This window comes from Leptonychotes weddellii, chromosome 5 (assembly GCF_054177405.1).
Source record: "Leptonychotes weddellii isolate Sample4059 chromosome 5, ASM5417740v2, whole genome shotgun sequence".
Classification (NCBI taxonomy): Eukaryota; Metazoa; Chordata; class Mammalia; order Carnivora; family Phocidae; genus Leptonychotes; species Leptonychotes weddellii.
Genome location: NC_138373.1, coordinates 153,532,229 through 153,549,884, shown reverse-complemented (window position 1 = coordinate 153,549,884; position 17,656 = coordinate 153,532,229). Strand labels below are relative to the sequence as shown.

General features: G+C 47.0%; 1 protein-coding gene across 1 annotated transcript in view; it reads right to left on the bottom strand.

Moving 5' to 3' along the window:
• The window catches only part of MEI1 (meiotic double-stranded break formation protein 1), a 58,320-nt gene that overhangs the window by 5,831 nt on the left and 34,833 nt on the right, over window positions 1-17,656 (bottom strand). Inside the window, exons 16-21 of the mRNA XM_081819010.1 lie at window positions 15,408-15,573; window positions 14,188-14,292; window positions 12,346-12,456; window positions 11,846-12,006; window positions 8,694-8,775; window positions 8,105-8,280 (exon numbers count right to left, since the gene is read on the bottom strand). Of these exons, the coding sequence (XP_081675136.1) occupies window positions 8,105-8,280; window positions 8,694-8,775; window positions 11,846-12,006; window positions 12,346-12,456; window positions 14,188-14,292; window positions 15,408-15,573 (801 nt within the window). The remainder of the gene's footprint in view (window positions 1-8,104; window positions 8,281-8,693; window positions 8,776-11,845; window positions 12,007-12,345; window positions 12,457-14,187; window positions 14,293-15,407; window positions 15,574-17,656) is intronic.

The window sequence follows — 17,656 nt, the reverse complement described above, 5'->3', positions numbered from 1 at the left end:
AAAAAAAAAAAACTATTTGTCAAAACTCATTTAATTGTACACTTAAAATTAGTGAATTTTCTGGCATGTAATTATATCTCAAAATAACTGATTTTTTAAAAGGTAAAAACTAGGGGTGCCTGGGTGGCTCAGTTGGTTAAGCGACTGCCTTCAGCTCAGGTCATGATCCTGGAGTCCCAGGATCGAGTCCCGCATCGGGCTCCCTGCTCGGCAGGGAGTCTGCTTCTCCCTCTGACCCTCCCCCCTCTCATGTGCTCTCTCTCTCTCAAAAAAATAAAATCTTTAAAAAAAAAAATAAAAAAATAAAAATAAAAGGTAAAAACTAACAACAACAAAAAAGGCTAAGCTGTCTTCACACTGTTCTTCAGAAGGCAGCAATGTGGTGGTTAAGAATATGGGACAGGGGGGCGCCTGGGTGGCTCAGTCGTTAAGTGTCTGCCTTCGGCTCAGGTCATGATCCCAGGGTCCTGGGATCCAGCCCCGCGTCGGGCTCCCTGCTCCTCGGGAAGCCTGCTTCTCCCTCTCCCTCTGCTTGTGTTCCTACTCTTGCTATCTCTGTCAAATAAATAAAATCTTAAAAAAAAAAAAAAAGAAGAAGAAAAGAAAAGAATATGGGACAGGGGCGCCTGGGTGGCTCAGTTGGTTAAGTGTTTGACTTCAGCTCAGGTTCTGAGCTCAGGTTCCTGGGACTGAGAGACCCAAGTCATGGGGCTTCCTGCTCAGCAGGGAGTCTGCTTGTCCTCCCTCTGCCATTTGCCCTGCTCATGCTCTCTCTCAAATAAAATCTTGGGGTAAAAAAGGGGGCACCTGGGTGGCTCAGGTCATGATTCCAGGGTCCTGGGATAGAGCCCTGCGTCGCATTGCATTGGGCTCCCTGCTCAGCAGGGAGTCTGCTTCTCCCTTTCCCTCTGCCCCTACCCCCACTCATGCTCTTTCTAGCTCTCTCTCTTAAATAAATAAAATCTTTTATTTTTATTATTTTTATTTTTTAAAAAGATTTTATTTATTTGTCAGAGAGAGAGAGAGACAGAGAGATCAAGCAGGGGCAGAGGGAGGGGGAAAAGCAGACTCCCTGCTGAGCAGGGAGCCCAATGTGATGCAATGCAGGGCTCAATCCCAGGACCCTGGGATCATCACCAGAGCCGAAGGCAGCGCTTAACCAACTGAGCCACCCAGGTGTCCCAAATAAAATCTTTTTTAAAAATAAAAATTAAAAAAAAAAAGAATATGGGACAGACTTGGGCTTGCATCCTTGCTTAGTCACTTACCATCTATGTGACCCTGGCCAAGGTCACTTACCCTTGTTGACTGGGGATAAAAAAAATTACTGGGTTGCTGAGAGGGTTGGGTGAGAATGGATATACAGTATTCAGCTTGTGCTTGGCACCAAGTAAACACTCAATAAAGGGTGAGAGCAGCTTCATGAAATGCACAACAGAGGTAACAGCCCCCTCTTTAACAACCCCTGGGTTTTCTCCACAGAGCCCCTAAGGCCTCCAAGGCACAGAGCTTGAAGTGTTTGAGCTAATCCACTTACCTATTTTATAGCTGAGAAAATGAGGCCCAGAGAAAAAAATACTTGACCTGAAGACACCTGTGCATATCAGTAGATGGCAGGTCTAGAACAAAACACTAGGCTTTGTGCCCTTTCTCCTCCAATCTAAAATTAACTCTTGGGGCGCCTGGGTGGCTCAGTCAGCTAAGTGTCTGCCTTCAGCTCAGGTCATGATCCCAGAGGCCTAGGATCGAGCCCCTTGTCGGGCTCCCTCCTCGGTGGGGAGCCTGCTTCTCCCTCTGCCACTCCCCTGGCTCATGCTATCTCTCCCTCTCCCTCTCAAATAAATAAAATCTTTTTAAAAAATTAAATTAAATTAGCTCTTAACCAGTGGGAACTTCCAGCCTCTTCCCAGGTAAGCAAGATCACACAGTTATGGGCCAGCATGCTTTCGCTTCCCCACCTGGTCAAGCGCTGTGATCCCAGGGCCACTCTCTGACCCCCTGTCCATATTACCTAATACACCCAGTGAGGACTGGCTGAACGGTGTATGAAGAGCCAGGGCCGCTGGGCATTAGGAAAGCCAGGTACGACCACTCAGGTAATAACGGCTCCTATTCACAGGATGCACTTCTTGGGACACTGAAAGAACATGGATTTTGTAGCCAAAAAGACTTAGGTTTGAATTCTGACCTAAAAGTGTGTGACCTCAGGTAAGTTACTTAATATCTCTGGGACTCTGTTTCCTTGTCTATAAAACTGAGATGAGGGGCACCTGGGTGCCTCAGTTGGTTAGCGTCCGACTCCTGATCTGAGCTCAGGTCTTGATCTCAGGGTTGTGAGTTTGAGCCCTGCATTGGGCTCCACGCTGGGCATGAAGTCTACTTAAAAAAAAACAAAAAAAAAAAAACCAGAGATGATAATGTCTACCTTATAGAGGAATTGTGATGAATAAATAACATATGTCAAGTGCTTACCCAGAGCAGGCACTCAGTAAATGTTCTCTCTCCACCTCCTATTCTCCTAGAACCTTAACCTGACGTAAACCTCTGCTCTAGTAGGAATGACCCTTGAGATCAAAACCTCACATCTTGTAAAACTAATGAGCTCACTGATTTCCAAACTGATAACAACATTCCACGCCCACCCCAATCACAAAGCCAAGTCTGAGCACAAGGATAACTCTCTTCCCTGCTCACACCCACACTTACCCTTTCCCAAGTCTCCAAAGAGGTGTAGCAACTGGCCTGGAATCCAGCAGCCGTCTTTGCTGGGGACACCTGGTTTCTGCTTGGAGACCCCCAGCCACAAGACTACTCTTCTCCATTCACCCCAAGGCAGCCTGCTCTACTGTTAGACGGTCCTGGACATGAGAAAAGGCCCCCTTCCTGTCTTCCTGCAGCTCCACCTGCTGGCCAAGGTCTCCATCTCCAAAGAAACCCAGAACAAACCTACTGTATTTCTACTCCGGAGACATTCAGAGACTTACAGTCCTGTGGTTCCTCTAAGAACTAAGCAGAAGGGAAGTTTGCCCTGGCTCTGCCCTACTCCAGTGCCACGCAAATCACACCAGTGACCACAACCCTTCTTTGGACCCTTCCACTGCTACTAACCTGCCCTCTTTCCCCCATGTAACCCTGGACACTGTCTCCATCCTCACCGCAACCAACACTCCTCTGCTGTGCTCCATTCCTGGGGGAATGGAAGCTGTTCTCATAGGCCCAAACACCTAATGCTGAAAGACTCCTTTTATTTTGCAGATAGAGAAATGGAGAATCAGTAAGAACTGACTTGCTAAACCCCTTCAGAGTTAGGAGCTGGGCAGGGGCTACTATGCAGATCTCTGTGATTCTGGCCAGTGCAACTTCCACTGCACTGCACTGGTCCACCTTGGGTCAGACACCTGCAGATTCTGCACATGCTGCCCAGCACTCCATCAGTGGTGCTGATGCCGCATGGCTGCTCTGGCCCAGAGATGTCAAGGAGGACCAGCACTCAGTGCCCTAGCTTATGCAGTATTGTCATTCTTCCCCCCTTGATACTGCTTTTTAAAATAACAGCTTTAATGAGATATAATTCATAAACCATAAAATTCATCCTTTTAAAAGTGTAGATCAGCAGTTTTTAGTATATTGAGTCCTGCAGTCATATAATTCCAGGATATTTTCATCATCCGAAAGAGAACCTCATTACTCGTTAGCAGTTGTTCCCCATTGCCTGTCCCCCAACCCCAGTCCTAGGCAACGACTAATCTACTTTCCATCTCCACAGATTTTCCTATCCTGGACATTTCATCTAAAGGAAATCATATCATATGTGGCTTTTTATGTCTGGCTTCTTTCACTGAGCATGTTTTCAAGGTTCATCTATGTTGTAGCATGTGACTACTTCATTACTTTTTATGGCCAGATAGTATTCAATTGTATGTATATACAATTTATTTATCCACTCATCAGCTGGTGAACATTGGGGTTCTTTGTACTTTGGAACTATTATGAATAGTACTGCTATGAACATCTGTATACAAGCTTTTGTGTAGATAAACGCTTTCAATTTTCTTGAGCATAATACCTGGGAGCAGAATTGTTGGGTCATATGGTAATCCCACATTTAGCTTTTTGAAGTACTTCCAGGCTGTTTTCCAAAGTAGCTGCATCACTTTTCATTCCCATCAACAATCTGTTCCACTTACTCTACATTCTCACCAACATTTGATATTATCTCTCTTTTTTGTTTTAGCTATCCCAGTGGGTGTGAAATGGGCCTGTCATTTACTTGGATCACTGCAACAATCTCTTGCTCAACAGTCCCCTTGCCTTCAGGCTTTCTCTTCCCACCCTCTTCCCTAATGGGGTTGCCAGTGATCTTTCAAAAACTCAGTCTGATAGAAACCCTTCATGGCTCCCCCAACACTTCTTGGCCTGGTACGTAAGGTACTCACTGATATGGCCCCTGCCCAGCTCCTCAGTGTCATCTTCTAATTCTCGCTGCCCCCCCACACCCCACTGCACACTTCTATATTACATGCTTTTGCTCATGCTGTCTTCCCTGCCTGCAATGCCCTTCCCTCTACCTCTGCCTAGACACTGTTCAAGGCTGAATTCAATGTCACCTCTGTGAGGCCTCCTCTGACCCCCGCAAGCAGCAGAAGTTTTTGCCTAAAAGAAATTCACAGCTTTATGGAAGAAGACAGAAATGCAGACCACTGACCATATAATATGATAAATGCAATCCTTATTACAGGGCTGAATAAACCATTCCGGGAGCTCAGGAGAGACACAGACCTCCTCTATTCTTGGATTGCTATGGAATAATGTTTGCTGGATGTATGAATGACTGAACAAATAAAGAACTATTTTTAAACAGCAAACCTATGGAAGGGTCTGAAGGAGGTTTAGCTCCAGCCCTGGGGAGAGGACAGAGAAACAAAATGACTCTTCCATATACTCCCTTGGGTCAAGGGCAGTGACAGAAAGGTCACTATGGCTGAAAACAGAAGGCCAGGGAATTTCTCAGGAGTGTGTCAGTGGTGGAAAGGAGGAGGGGGCTACTTGGTCCTGTTCATCAGGCAGCGGCACGGACAGTGACTGTGAGGCTGAGCAACTCCCCACACAGACCCGGTAGCCTCTCATGAGGAATTCATGAGTTACTCCAGGTGGTTCCCCTTCCCAGGGACTGTTGAGGAGAGTCAAAAACTTCCAGAGAGATAAATAGTATATTATTCTACTTATATGAGGTACCTAGAAAAGTTAAATAGTCAAATAGAGACAGAAAGTAGAACAGCGGTTGTCAAAGGGTGGGAAGAGGGGGCAATGGGAGTTACTGTTTGATGTAGACAGAGTTTTAGGTTGACGAGATGAAAAAATTTTGGAGAAAGAAGGTGGTAGCGTTTGTACAACAGTGTAAATGTACTTACTACCACAGAACTGTAACTTAAAAATGATTAAAATGGTTAATTTTGTTATGTAATATTTTACCATGATTAAAAAAGAAAAAAACTGCCAGAGGCACAGAAGAGTGTCACAGGCCTGGTGACACCCAGGCTCCTGGGCAGGACAGTTGAACGGTAATGGTGCTACAGGAAGTCACTAACCCCTTAGTGTTTAGGCTACTGGTTTGAGGAAAGTTTTTCATCACTCAAGGCCTGGTTCAAATGCAACCTCTCCTGCAAAGACTTTCTTGATTCAAATAATAGGTCATTTTGGCATTAATTGTAATTATTAGTACTTCCTACAATCTGAGTACTTAAATGGCTAGAACCATATCATATTCATTTCTGTGTCCTCATTCACTCATTCAACAAACATTGGATGCCAATTCGGTGCCAGGCTTTATGCTGGATATTGAGTATAAGAGAATAATTTTTCTCTTATGTTCTGAATGTTACAATAAGAACTTTGGCCCTTTCAAAAACATTGGAGAGAAAGCATTTGCCCTTGCTCCCACATTTAACTGGCTCCTCCTCACCAAAGGAGAGATTTATCTAACAGGTAAAATACTAGCCTACCATTTTCTATGCCATCAGGACAGGATCAAGGTATTAAAGGTCATGCTCCCACGAACTTAAACTCTTAAGATCGCAACCAGGTGGCAAAGTGTCCATAATGTAAACATAATTTCCCTGCCTGTAGGCTCCTGGTCTGGCCTGGGGGAAAAGAGGGTGGTTTAAAAGTTCTCTTTGGAAAAAAAATAAAAAATAAAAAATGAATGAATGAATTAAAATAAGCTCTTTTTGGATAGATATAAAGCAAGTATATGAAAATGTTAATGGTAGAATCTAGGTGGTGGGTATATGCTGTTTTAGTTAGACTTGGCCTCTCACTAAAATTCTTTCACCTTTGCTGTATATGAAAAACTCCAGACCAAAAAAAAGCCCAGTATGACCTGAAGTCCCAGCTACATTCTCCTACAGCGTTTACTGGAAATAAAGCTGATGTTTTGGTTCTCATCTGATTCCTGATTTTTTTGAACCCACAAGGGGAACAAGACACAAAGATTAGTCATACACAATTCCTACCTTTAAGGAGCTCACAGACTGGGGAAGACTGATATGAAAACGGGGACTTACACCAGAGAGAGCTAAGTGTAGAGAGCCTTGTGCATGGATGTGCTGGCGGAACAAGCTCGGCAACCACAGTGCCAGCAAAGGGCCACTCCTGGGGCATCCTCTATCTCCTTACATTTCCAACTTTCCCCATACTGTGCACAGGCCCAGTGGGGATCAATCCTTGAATATAATCTCCCACAATCAACAGCCATATCATGTATGTGCAGTAATCATCTGGACACCAAATAGAGTCTACTCAAATCAAGGCCCCCATCCCACCCCCAGGAAGTCTCTGCAAGTCCTCTCACTCATTTGCTGGCTCCCCCCACCTCCCTCCTCTTGTCCCATGAATGACTTGCCATCAGATCAGACCGAATCTGTCTCCCTTGGACAAGCTCCAAAGGGCAAGAAAAGAGAGTACAAGTCTAACTAAAGCAGCATAAACATCTAGGGCTTCAGTCACCCTATGGTGACCAGCTCATATTTGAAAGTAATATACAATAAGCTTCTTAAAAGAGAAGAAAGTCCTGGGGAATCAAGGGTGTCCCAGAGGCCAGGGACAGGGAATGAGTCCATACCAGAGAGAAAAATGGTGCTGCCATCAAGATAAATGCCAGTACTGTTACCCCCCCCTGCCCTTGGGGAGGTAGGACAAGTCATGTGGTCTTTCCAGCCCAGCTCAAGCACCTCCTCCAGGAAACCTTCTCTGACAGCAACTCTTCACTAACCCTACACCAGCCTATTAGTTACACCCGGTACTCCCACAGTGCAGTGTGTCCCTTTAGCCTCAAACTCACCACACTGTGTTATCACCTCTTGTCTATATGGCAGCCCCCCACCAAATGCTCACTCCTCAAAGGCAGGCGCCTGACATATCTCCATGCCCCCACCACTCTTCATAGTATTTGATGGCTGGATAAACAATGATCTCCAAAAGTCCTCTAAGCTGTGAATCATAAAACCCTCTGAGGTAGACATCTATTGTTTTGGCTTACACAAAATTCACTCCTTTTTCTGTGAACAGTTTTCTTTTGCGGAACATCCCTCTTTCGTGTTCAGTCTACATGAGTTACAGAGAGCTGACTATATGCCCCAGCCTCCAGGAGAGGGCGCTGGCCCAAGCCAGGTCAACTAGAGCATCCTATGGCCCAGCCACAGTGACTGGCAGGTTACCCAAGCCAGGCTAATGAGACTCAGTTCCGGGGACTGCTGGGACAGAGAAAGTCTCTTGCTGCTGGAAAGGTGCTGCTGTTGGTCATCCTACCATCCCATGAGAACAAAGCTGAGAGAAATGCAGAACCAAGACATGGAGACAGAGTTCTGATGACATTGTCTGAGCCTCTGGGATCCACCTGGGCCTGAAGCCAGTGCTGACCTCTAGCCTTCTCAGTTATGAGCCATTTTGAGTTTCATTTCTGTCACTATAACTTTAAAAGTCCCAATTAATCCACCCTCCAATCCTGGAGGAAATACCAGGTTCTTAACAGGCAGCCACCCTTTCGTACTGTTGTTCTGGGAGAAGCAGACTCCACTGACAGGGTCCCACTCAGCAAGGGCCTTACCTGCACCAAAAGGTTCTGCAGTCCAATGACCAGGGACAACACCTGTGATGTTCTCAGTGGAGCTAGGACAGTGTTCTCAGGGGCCGGTGGTGGCTGGGTCCCTGAGGGCACCAGTACCACAAGGGCAGAGGAAAAGCTTTGTTGCAGGGCTGTCCGCAGGAAGCATAAGATGGCAGCTAAAAGCAAGAAAACCTTTATACTTGGGGCGCCTGGGTGGCTCAGTCGTTAAGCGTCTGCCTTCGGCTCGGGTCGTGATCCCAGGGTCCTGGGATCGAGCCCCGCATCGGGCTCCCTGCTCAGCAGGAAGTCTGCTTCTCCCTCTCCCACTCCCCCTGCTTGTGATCCCTCTCTCGCTGTGTCTCTCTCTGTCAAATAAATAAATAAAATCTTTAAAAAAAAAAAAAAGAAGAAAGAAAACCTTTATACTCAGTTCCTGCCTCCTTCCCCACCTCCCACCTAGCTCTGTCACAGGGGGAAGACAGTGGAGATAATAATGGGGTGACCATAGGCTGATCTGGGGGGAGTGGTCCCATCTCACAGTCTAAGAGAAAAGCTCTTCTTTTCCTGCTAGAGGCCCTTGGGGCCATACCTGAGAGAAGCGCAGCCTTTTTCTTTGGAAAGCTGAGGACCTTCAATACTTGGTCCAGTTCCACGGACAGTGTCTGGTGAACCTGGTAGAGCAGAGGTAAGGGGACAAGCTCCCACATTCTGGCAGCTTGAGCAGAAAACAACCTGTCCCAATATCTCCTATGTACCTGCACATACCCATTGCATCCAGGGGGACAGAGGAGACAGTCTTGGGAGCCCACCAGTCCTGGATTCAGGAAAGTGAGGCAAATTAACCTGTACATAGAAAACCCTTCTCCCAAATATCCCCCATCGTCAATGAACTCTTCCACCAGGGAGCCTCCCTGGCCTCATCTGTGATTCAGGCTCCACCTCAGCCCACCATCCAACTAACATAGATCTAGAGTCAGACAGCCCAGAATCAAAACCCTGGCTCTGCCACTAGCTAGCCGTGTGGCCAAGGGGAAATCACTGCCCCTCTCCCAGCCTGCCTTATTTTCTTCATGTATGAAATGGGAATAATGCCACCTGCTTTCACTCCCTCCAGAACCATTGTGAAGAACAGCTGAGGATCAGCACTGGGGAACATGCTCTTTAAAGTCAAAGCAATGTCCAAACTGAGGGGTTAGTTGGGAGTGGTGAGTTCAGAGCTGAGTCTGCTTTGCTCTCCTCACCCAGAACACATGCTGCTTCAAGGCAGGAATTACTTCTCTGCTTGGATCTATCAGTCTGACACAAAGCAGTTCCTCAAAAATGCTTGTTGGCTAGTGGGATCAGCAGGTTCTAGGCAGAAGAACCAATTTGTACAAAGGTACTGAGATAACATACTAATGTAAGATGTTAATAGAGGAAACTGTGTGGGAGTTATTTGGGAACTCTCTGTGTTATCAGCTCATTTTTTCAGTACACCTAAAACTGTCTTAAAAATAAAAGCTACTGGGGGCGCCTGGGTGGCTCAGTTGGTTGAGCGACTGCCTTCGGCTCAGGTCATGATCCTGGAGTCCCGGGATCGAGTCCCACATCGGGCTCCCTGCTCAGCGGGGAGTCTGCTTCTCCCTCTGACCCTCCTCCCTCTCATGCTCTCTGTCTCTCTTGCAAATAAATAAAGTCTTAAAAAAAAAAAAATAAAAGCTACTGGGACACCTGGGTGCTTAGTCAAGTGGCTTCCTTCGGCTAAGGTCATGATCCCAGGGTTCTGAGATCGAGTCCCACATTGGACTCCTTGCTCAGTGGGGAGTCTGCTTCTCCCTCTGCTTGCTGCTCCCCCTGCTTGTGCGCTCTCGCCCTCTCTCTCTCTCTCTGACAAATAAATAAAATGTTAAAAAAATAAAAGAGGGGTGCCCAGGTGGCTCAGATGGTTGAGCGCCTGCCTTCAGCTCAGGTCGTGAGCTGATCTCCAGGTCCTGAGATTGAGCCCCACGTCAGGCTCCCAGCTCAGCAGGGAGTCTGCTTCTCCCTCTCCTTCTGCCTCTCCCCCTGCTGGTGCTCTCTCTCTCTCCCTCAAATGAATAAATAAAATCTTTTAAAATTTAACTAATTAATTAATTAAAATAAAGGCTATTAGAGGTGCCTGGATGACTCAGGTCATGATCCCAGGGTCCTGGGATCGAGCCCCACGTCGGGCTCCTTGCTGGGTGGGGAGCCTGCTTCTCCCTCTGCTTCTGCCGCTCCCCCTGCTTGTGCTTGCTCGTCCCTCTCTTTCTCTCTCCCTCCCTGTCAAATAAATAAATAAAATCTTTAAAAAAAAATAAAGAATCAATCAATCAGTCAAACCATCAACAGTATGGAGATGTGAAAGAGCACAGCTGATCTGGAGAAGAGCTAACAGTTGGTCAGAGGACAGAGAAGGAGGGTAGAATGGCAGAAAGGAAGGCTGCAGAAGGGCCAGGTCAGCAGGGTCTCCGCGGCCATGTGGAGAGTGCAGACAGACTGGCTGCAGGGACAGGAGATATGGAGCAAGGGAAAGGCCAGAGACCAGGAAACTGAATAGGCCACTTTAGTGGTGAGGACGAACCATCAGGCCTACGCTAAGGCAGTGGGGAAGACTTAGAGTGGAGGTGGTTAGTAGGTAATTGGCTGGGTGTGAGCTGAAAACCAGGGCAAGCCAGGCACACGGTACAAGTTCCCACCCAGGCAGGTGACTGCAGGGGTACAGGTGGGCCCAACAACCTCACACAGAAAAGCAGAAAAGGTTCGTGTCCCAAATCGATGCTGTGGACAACAACCAGAGGACTTTACTATAGTATAGATTTGCCACAGCCTGATGCCACCTCAGAGGCCAAACGTTTTTTGTTGTTGTTTTTTGTTTTTTTGGAGGCCAAACTTTAAAAATGACCTCACTTCTATACAAATGGCACTTGAATGGCACAGGGCTGGGCACAGGGCAAAGACACCTCAAAGGCTAGATCGTTTCTATCCACAAGGAGCAGACAGGCTTAGGAAGGAGACTGAATGTGGAGCAGCCCACAGAGGAGCTCACGCAGGGCACTATGATGACAAGGTCCCATACAAGGGGGTGGGGAGGGACTGAGAGGAAAGAGGTGCTCTGTGGATATGTTCACTGTTCCCCTGTTCCCTGCATCACCTTCCCCAAGAATCACAATGACAGCTCACACATGTCTGGCATTTCACGGCTTACCACCCAGCACTATAAGGTCATAGGCTGGCTTCTGCCTTCCTGTGCAATCTGACAGTTCACTCCCTACATTCTAGTCACACAGTACCTCACCAGTCTCCAAATGTGTACACCATGTCCTAAATTTGTGCAGTTTCATGTCTTTGTTCAAATTGTTCTCTTTACCTAGAATGCCTTTCCCTACTATCTTTGCCTGGTACAACCTTACTTACATTTCGAGGCTTTGCTTAAAGACTACAATACAAGTTTCCCAAGTGTGGGGTACATGGGGTACATATTTATTTCTTATTCCTCTGTGCCTAGAACACAGCCTGGCATGTAGGTTATCCATGTATGATAAATTAATATAAACCAACCTGACAACAACCCTGGATGTTTTCTTCCCCATTCTGTAGGCAAGGACACTGAAGCTCAGAGAATAAATACCTTGCCAAGGTTACTCAACTAATAAGCCACAGAGCTAAAACCAGAACTCAAGAACTTTGTCACTCCTCTGTGTGCCACCCCATGCCCCTAAGCCACAGGGGCTAGTGACTCACCTGCAGACTGCCATTGTGCTGCTTAGCAGAGAAGGAAGCTGTGAGCAGCCAGGCGGAGCAAAGGAGTGTGGTCCTGGGAGAGCCCACCTCGGTCCAGGTGAGTGCCAGAGTCTTCTCCAGAAGCTCAATCAGGGTCGTGCTGCTAAGGAGCACTGCAGCAGCTGGAGATGGTGTGGAGGGGCAAGGGCCATGAGTTCCACAGGAGCCCCTGCTCGGTGCCGCATCGTGGTTAGTACCTGACGGGGACTTCATGCACACATGGTGAATGAACAAAAGGATCAGCTTTAGGCTCTAAGGGTTCCAGCTTCATTCTAGAACCACAGGTATCAGAACCAGAAAGGACCGTCTGGCCCATCAACATCCTCCCCATATATATTTTCTTTTTTTTTTTTTTTTTTCCCCATATATATTTTCATAAGTGGAAAAAACTAAGGGCAGCAATGGCCACAGACACTGCCCAGCACCCTTCCTATTCATTGTCTCAGCCGGGGCCCCAGCACCTCTTTTTTGACTGCTTGGTGTAGTCTGATGAAGGCTCCAATACAGGAAGTTGAAGGAGGGCTGCAGGATGTCCACGTCAGCAGGGCTGCATTTCCCACACAGCTTGCTCACTGCAGGAGAGTGCCCAGACACCCCATCATGTAGCACTCCATGGATTTCATGCACACCAGCCCTCATAATTCTCACAGATAATGGCCTTCAACTGGCTAATTTCGGATATCAGTCTACCAGTCTTGGGGACCAAGCACAAACTAAGTGTCCCTGGTAATACAGCCAAGGAAGAGAAACACAGTAACAAGGAAGAGAAACCTGAAGGCAAGCAGCCCACAGCTTAGAACAGACTGCACTGCTTAGAACAGACTACACAAGTTTATGTGATCTAAAGGCATCCTATAACAGCATTCATACCAGCAAAGACTCCAGGTTGGAGAGTCTGCAGAGATCATCTAGGCCAACCTGCCACCCCTAGCAGGAAAAGATCCAGCCTCTGAAATCTTCCAGCAATGGGGCACTCACCACCTTCCCAGGGGACTCCATCACCATCAGTGTGCAGTTCCCTGAATTTGCCATATTCTCTCTCACATCACCCTCATCTGGCTAACTCCTTAACTCCTATTCAGCAATCAAGATTCAGCTCAAAGTTCACCTCCTCCATGAAGCCCTCTGTAACCTCTTAAGGCAAGATTTGATGCCTCTTCATGCTCCCCCAGCCCTCATCAGAGTAGTTACTACTCTGTAGAGCAGACACCTATAGAACATATCCCTTTTCTCCTAGGATCCGGCACTCTTTGCTCCCCTGACCCACATCGCCTCAATATGAAACCTTCCTAAGTCTCCATTCACTGTTTTGGCGGCCACATCACACTTGAGTTCTAAGTGACCAGACAAGCAGCCCCCTCCTCACCCCTGTCCTCTACTCGCAATGTTCTCAAATAAAAGGGTTATATATAAATGTATATTACATTTCACATGTATGTTTCCGGTCACTATTATCCCCTTCAGAGGCCCTTTTGACAGCAGTTTGATTTTGTCACAGGTATTCTTCCCTCCCAGTTGAGTATTAGCCTTGACAGACAGTCTGGGAGGACCAGCACCAGGCCATGCCTGAAGGCCCTTTTTAAGACTGACACCTATCTCATGAGGAGGCCTGGGCTCCAGCCAGGTAAACCATCCTCACCTGTGGTCAGAGCCCCCGACACTCCACAGGTACTGAAGACACACCATTTTTCCTATTGATTTCAGTATTTCCTCAATAAATCTTCCTAAGGATGCTGCCTATCAAGTGGCAACTGCATTAATCAGCAACGAAAGGTCCTAATGAGGTTTGGGTATGGGTGGAAGAGGCCTAGAGAACTGTGAAGTGGATTATCAGACCCTGAGTCAGTTGTGGAGTGACGTGGAACAAGAACTGAGCTTGTGCCAGGAAAAGGGAGTCTGCACAGAGAGTTGCATTGGAGGTCTACTGTGTGCCAAGCATTGTGAGCATTTGGCACTAGTTACCCCTTACCTCAACTCTAAATGAGCTAAGTACTACTGTTTTACCTGTGAGGAACCTAAAGCTAAGTGACTGCCCAAGGTTGCATAACTAGTGACTGAGAACAAACCCAGGCATTCCTGACTCCAGAGCTGTGCCTATCACACACAGTGTCCTGTTTTTGTTTTTGTTTCATTTCCCAAACACTCTCACAGTACAACTAGAGAAAGATCTCAAAGCCATTGCTGTCCCATAGCAAGAAGCTCACAGGAACAGTGACCCACTAGCTTCTTCCAAAGGGCTGAATGATGGAATAAAGGAGCATGACCAGCCCTGGGCCCTCAGGCACTGTCCCAAGCCCAAGCACCTTGGTGAAGAAGCTTCATGGCCATACTGTCCAGTTCTTGCTCTGACGTGTTCTTCAGATGCACTAAAGAAAGGAGGCTCAGGAGCAATGGCAGGTTCCCCGAGGCTGTGAGGAACAAGGAGGGCTGGTCAGGAGACCTAATACTCACATCACCCCAAGGTCAGACAGACACCCTACCCCACTGTAAATGTTTGTTGGGATTCACTCCTACTTCCTGCCTTCTTCCTTGGGAACAGGAGCAACTGACATATTGAGTGCCAACTCTAGGCTGGGTACCAGAAATTTAATATTTCACTTAATCCCCCTTGTGAAATAGGGATTATTTCCATTTTGCAGTTAAGAAAACAGGCTCAGAGAGGCTGAGTGACTTCTCCAAGCTCCCACAGCCAGTTAGTGGCAGGGCCAGGACTTGAACCTAAATCTGAGTTCAATGCCCACTTTTTTCAACTATGTTTCCACGAAATCTCATGGCTCTTATACGTTATTATCAGTTAGATATGACTTATCCTTCCCAGAAAAAGAAGGACTCAGCTCCTCCAGACACCCTTAAATCTACCTCCAAACTTCCATCCTCAGTCAGGACTGGATCAAGTGAACCATAGCTCTCCTCCCACTTCCTCTTAATTGCTTGGAAATTTTAAAATTTAATTTTTTAAAAATAGGAAAAGATAAGCCAAATGCCAACCTTTTCAGTGTCTTTAAACTGTACCAAACATCAAACTTCTTTGACTCCAGGGAGTCCCATTCCAGATTTGGAAACTATGCTTCTGGATCTCACTGGCAGCTTCTAACACATTTCAGATCCACCCCCTTCCCAGCCACTGCGGGCTGCTGCTGCCTTCCTGGCCTCCCCTATTATTTCCCGCTTTCTTCTCCCCAACTGGAGGCTACCATTCTTGTGACAAACAGCTCTGAGCACACACCATGCAGGGTGGGGACATGCATGCATAGCCTGAACACACCCGCCTATGCTAAACACACAGAAATATTAAACATAAACACATGCACTCCACACGCGCACACACACATATATCAAATATGTTGAGTGCTCATTCTCTGATGAGAGCAAGGAGGTAAAGTTTAGCCTGATGCCACACTGGCCTGATTTTTATTTTGCAGAGAAAACTCTGATTCTTTCTCCTGGAGCAGACCTCATCAGGGCAGAGATGCCCACTCCTGAGTTTCAGGTAAAAACATGCCCCCGACAACTCCAGACTGACCTCCTGAAGGAGAGGCCCCATGTTCCACCAATAGATGCTGTAGGATCAGCAGGAAGTGGCCTCGGATGAGACCACCCACTTCGACATCCTCATTCTTCCTCAAAAAGGTCCTTAGGACAATTAGTACTTTCCGGGCTGTGTCCACTGGGCTGGAATAGATGAGATCCTGAGCAGGAGAAAAGGAAGCCAGAGCTCAGAGGACATCATGGTTGGGGACAGGTAAACAGTGAAAAAGAGAGGGACTGGGGAAGGACCCAGGATGATGGTGTCATAAAACCTGGGGAAGGGAGTGCTCCCTTACTTGGCACCTGTTATGTACTAGTCTGTTGAACAGGTCCATCCTAAATAGGAAGAAACAGAGACTCAGAGAGATTATGTGGTATGCCAAAGGTCACCCATGCCAGTAAGTGGCACAGCTAAGATGTGAATCTCCTACCTCCAAGCCCAAAGCTCTTTCTACTTTCCAGGATGCCTCTCTCTGACAAATATAAGTTTTAGGGTCAAGAAGAGGTTATTTCAGGACAGGGGACCTGAATGTGCCTTAAGGGAGGAAAATAGAGGGGGATGAAGATGTCACAGGGCAGGAAGAGGATGGGTTAGGACAGATTCGGGGCACAGGAAGGGAAGCAAGGACCAGGTCAGGCCCCTTCTCTTCCATAGCATCTGGCTATTTCTGCCCCAAGCTGTAAAGGCCTTGGGTTCAGAAGGTAGGAAAGGACACTGCTTTTTATTTGCTTTCAGATTAATTTTAATGAGTATATGTTAAAGGCAAAGGCAGTCAGAAGCCCCACCAGAGACTATCCTACTGATAGCTCCTGGCACCTACCAGCTCAAACAAGCCAATTCCTTTGGACAGGCTAACATGCTTGGTGCTACGAATCCAAGGTCACTCACAGACTCCCTCTCCAGGGAGGACAGCTGACACACAAAAAGACATGGCTACAGGGCACCCAGCCAGACAACTCCAGATGTGATCACTGGGTGACACGGGGGCATCTGGGCTTGGCTCTTCACAAACGTCCACGGCGACCAGAGAAACAACTATAAATCAATAGCAGTTGCTCAATTAGGGACTAATAATGTCAGGTACTGTGATGTGTTCCAACTGTAGCTGTATGTTTGTTGATATATTATCTGTATCTTCATAACTCTTCTAGGTAGGGGTTACCCTAATTTCTCAAATGAGGAAACAGGCAGATTAAGACAGCAGTGGCACTGTAAATTCTACTATACTAAGAGTTAATGAAAAACAAGGATGAGGTTTGTCTTTGTCACCTCAGAGGGACTCAGAAAACATCTCTGGAAGGAGACGACCACAGAATAGGAGGATTAGAGAGACTCTCAGTTCATGTAAATCAACCCTTTTACTTTACAGGGTATGAGGCTAAAGCCCAGAGTGGCTATGATTTGCCCAAAGTCACAGGACCCAAAGCCAAAACAATTTCCTGATCCTGCTCCTTCACCAGCACTTGGCTGCCTAACCAGAGAGCTGGTCCTTCAGAACCCTGAGTTAAATTTTTTTTTTTTTAAAGATTTTATTTATTTATTTGACAGAGAGAGACACAGAGAGAGAGGGAACACAAGCAGAGGGAGTGGGAGAGGGAGAAGCAGGCTCCCAGCAGAGCAGGGAGCCCGATGCGGGGCTCGATCCCAGGACCCTGGGATGATGACCTGAGCCGAAGGCAGACGCTTAATGACTGAGCCACCCAGGTGCCCCCCCTGAGTTAAATTTTAACAGTCCAAAAGGAAGAGGGCTACTCAGCCTTTGGTGACTATGGTGAATGCCAGGGTGGGGTGAGGTTGGGGGGAAGGGGTACACCCCACTGCGTGGGTCAGTGGGGAAGGCTCTGGATGGAACATGGCCCACTCTGAAGTCTCTCCTGCCCAGAGCTGTCCAGAATTTTATGCGGTTGGATCAAGTAGGGTGATGTGGCTAAGGAGGGAACAAACAGAGCTTCTGGGACATCACTGTTTTTCACATTTAAACAACCTACATGAAAGACCACCCATTGATAAGAGTGGCAATTAAAAGCTTTGTTTTCAGCTGTTAATTACCCATACCAAAAACAGAAATTGGTACCAACACCTATTTTTAGACTCTTTTCCCCTCCTGTGGCTAGAAGCTGGGGAGAAATGTCAAGAATTACATATATAAACAGACAGCAAAGTTGTTCCTTGCTATTCTTTTTCACCACCGATGTTTCCAGGATCTAATTTAGTGAAAAGCTCATTAACTTTTAGGCTCCAAT